General features: G+C 53.3%; 1 protein-coding gene across 1 annotated transcript; it reads right to left on the reverse strand.

Moving 5' to 3' along the window:
• Positions 1–4: 4 nt before the first annotated feature.
• LOC102770842 (RING finger protein 113A) lies at positions 5–808 on the reverse strand (the record flags this gene model as incomplete). Its single annotated transcript, XM_006777689.2, has 1 exon — positions 5–808. A coding segment is annotated over exon 1 (738 nt), but the record flags the coding sequence as incomplete, so codon positions are not given.
• Between the last annotated feature and the right edge of the window lie 6 nt (positions 809–814).

Raw genomic sequence — 814 nt, forward strand, 5'->3', positions numbered from 1 at the left:
GATTGAAGACGCCATTGGTCTGCCGGTCACAAATGTAGCAGCGCGGCGTCGTGCGGAAATGCTGCAGTGCACAGCTCTCGCAGAAATAATGCCTGCACTTGGTGACGACTGGGTTTTGGAAGGAATGGCGACAGATGAAACACTTGAATGGTATTTCCTCACTATCGCTTCCCACTTCATAATTTTCATCTTCATGGACACCATACCGACCCTCATCAAGCTCACGTTCGATCTGCCACCCATGCTTGTAATCTGATCGGTCATGGAGGAATTTGCAGCTGTCTCCGAAGCCGCAAAAGCCAGTCTCCTTATAGTCCTTACAAATGTCGGGCTGGTAATCCCAGCGCACGGTGGCACGTAGATGCTCGGGAGCTCGGATGGGGCCCTTCCGCACCATTCCGGAGGAAGCATTGCCCATAGATGTATCCTTGGGTTTCATGTATTTCTGATAGTTATTGATTCCCCGATAGATCTTGTCATCTTCCTTGCCTCTCAGCTCCTCCTGGATCTTTTGGCTGCGCTCAAAGATGGCTTGTGCGTCACGCTCCTTTTCTGTGTCTAGCTCGTAGACAGCAGTCGCCCCCATATCCTCTGGCCCCACGGGTTTCGCCGAGCGGGTGGACTTGTAGACCACACGGAGAGTCTCAGCCTCATTCCCCTTCCCATCCCCCTCCTCCTCCTCGCTACTCAATTCACAGTAAACCACCTTCTGTTTACCACTGCCACGGGTCTTCTGTATCATCGGATTGTGGGGCGCCCGTTTCTTTTCACGGCGAACCACAGTGCTGCCTTCGTCGCTGCTGCTGCTGCTGCT

The sequence above is a fragment of the Myotis davidii genome, unplaced genomic scaffold (genome assembly GCF_000327345.1).
Source record: "Myotis davidii unplaced genomic scaffold, ASM32734v1 C63278356, whole genome shotgun sequence".
Taxonomy (NCBI): Eukaryota; Metazoa; Chordata; class Mammalia; order Chiroptera; family Vespertilionidae; genus Myotis; species Myotis davidii.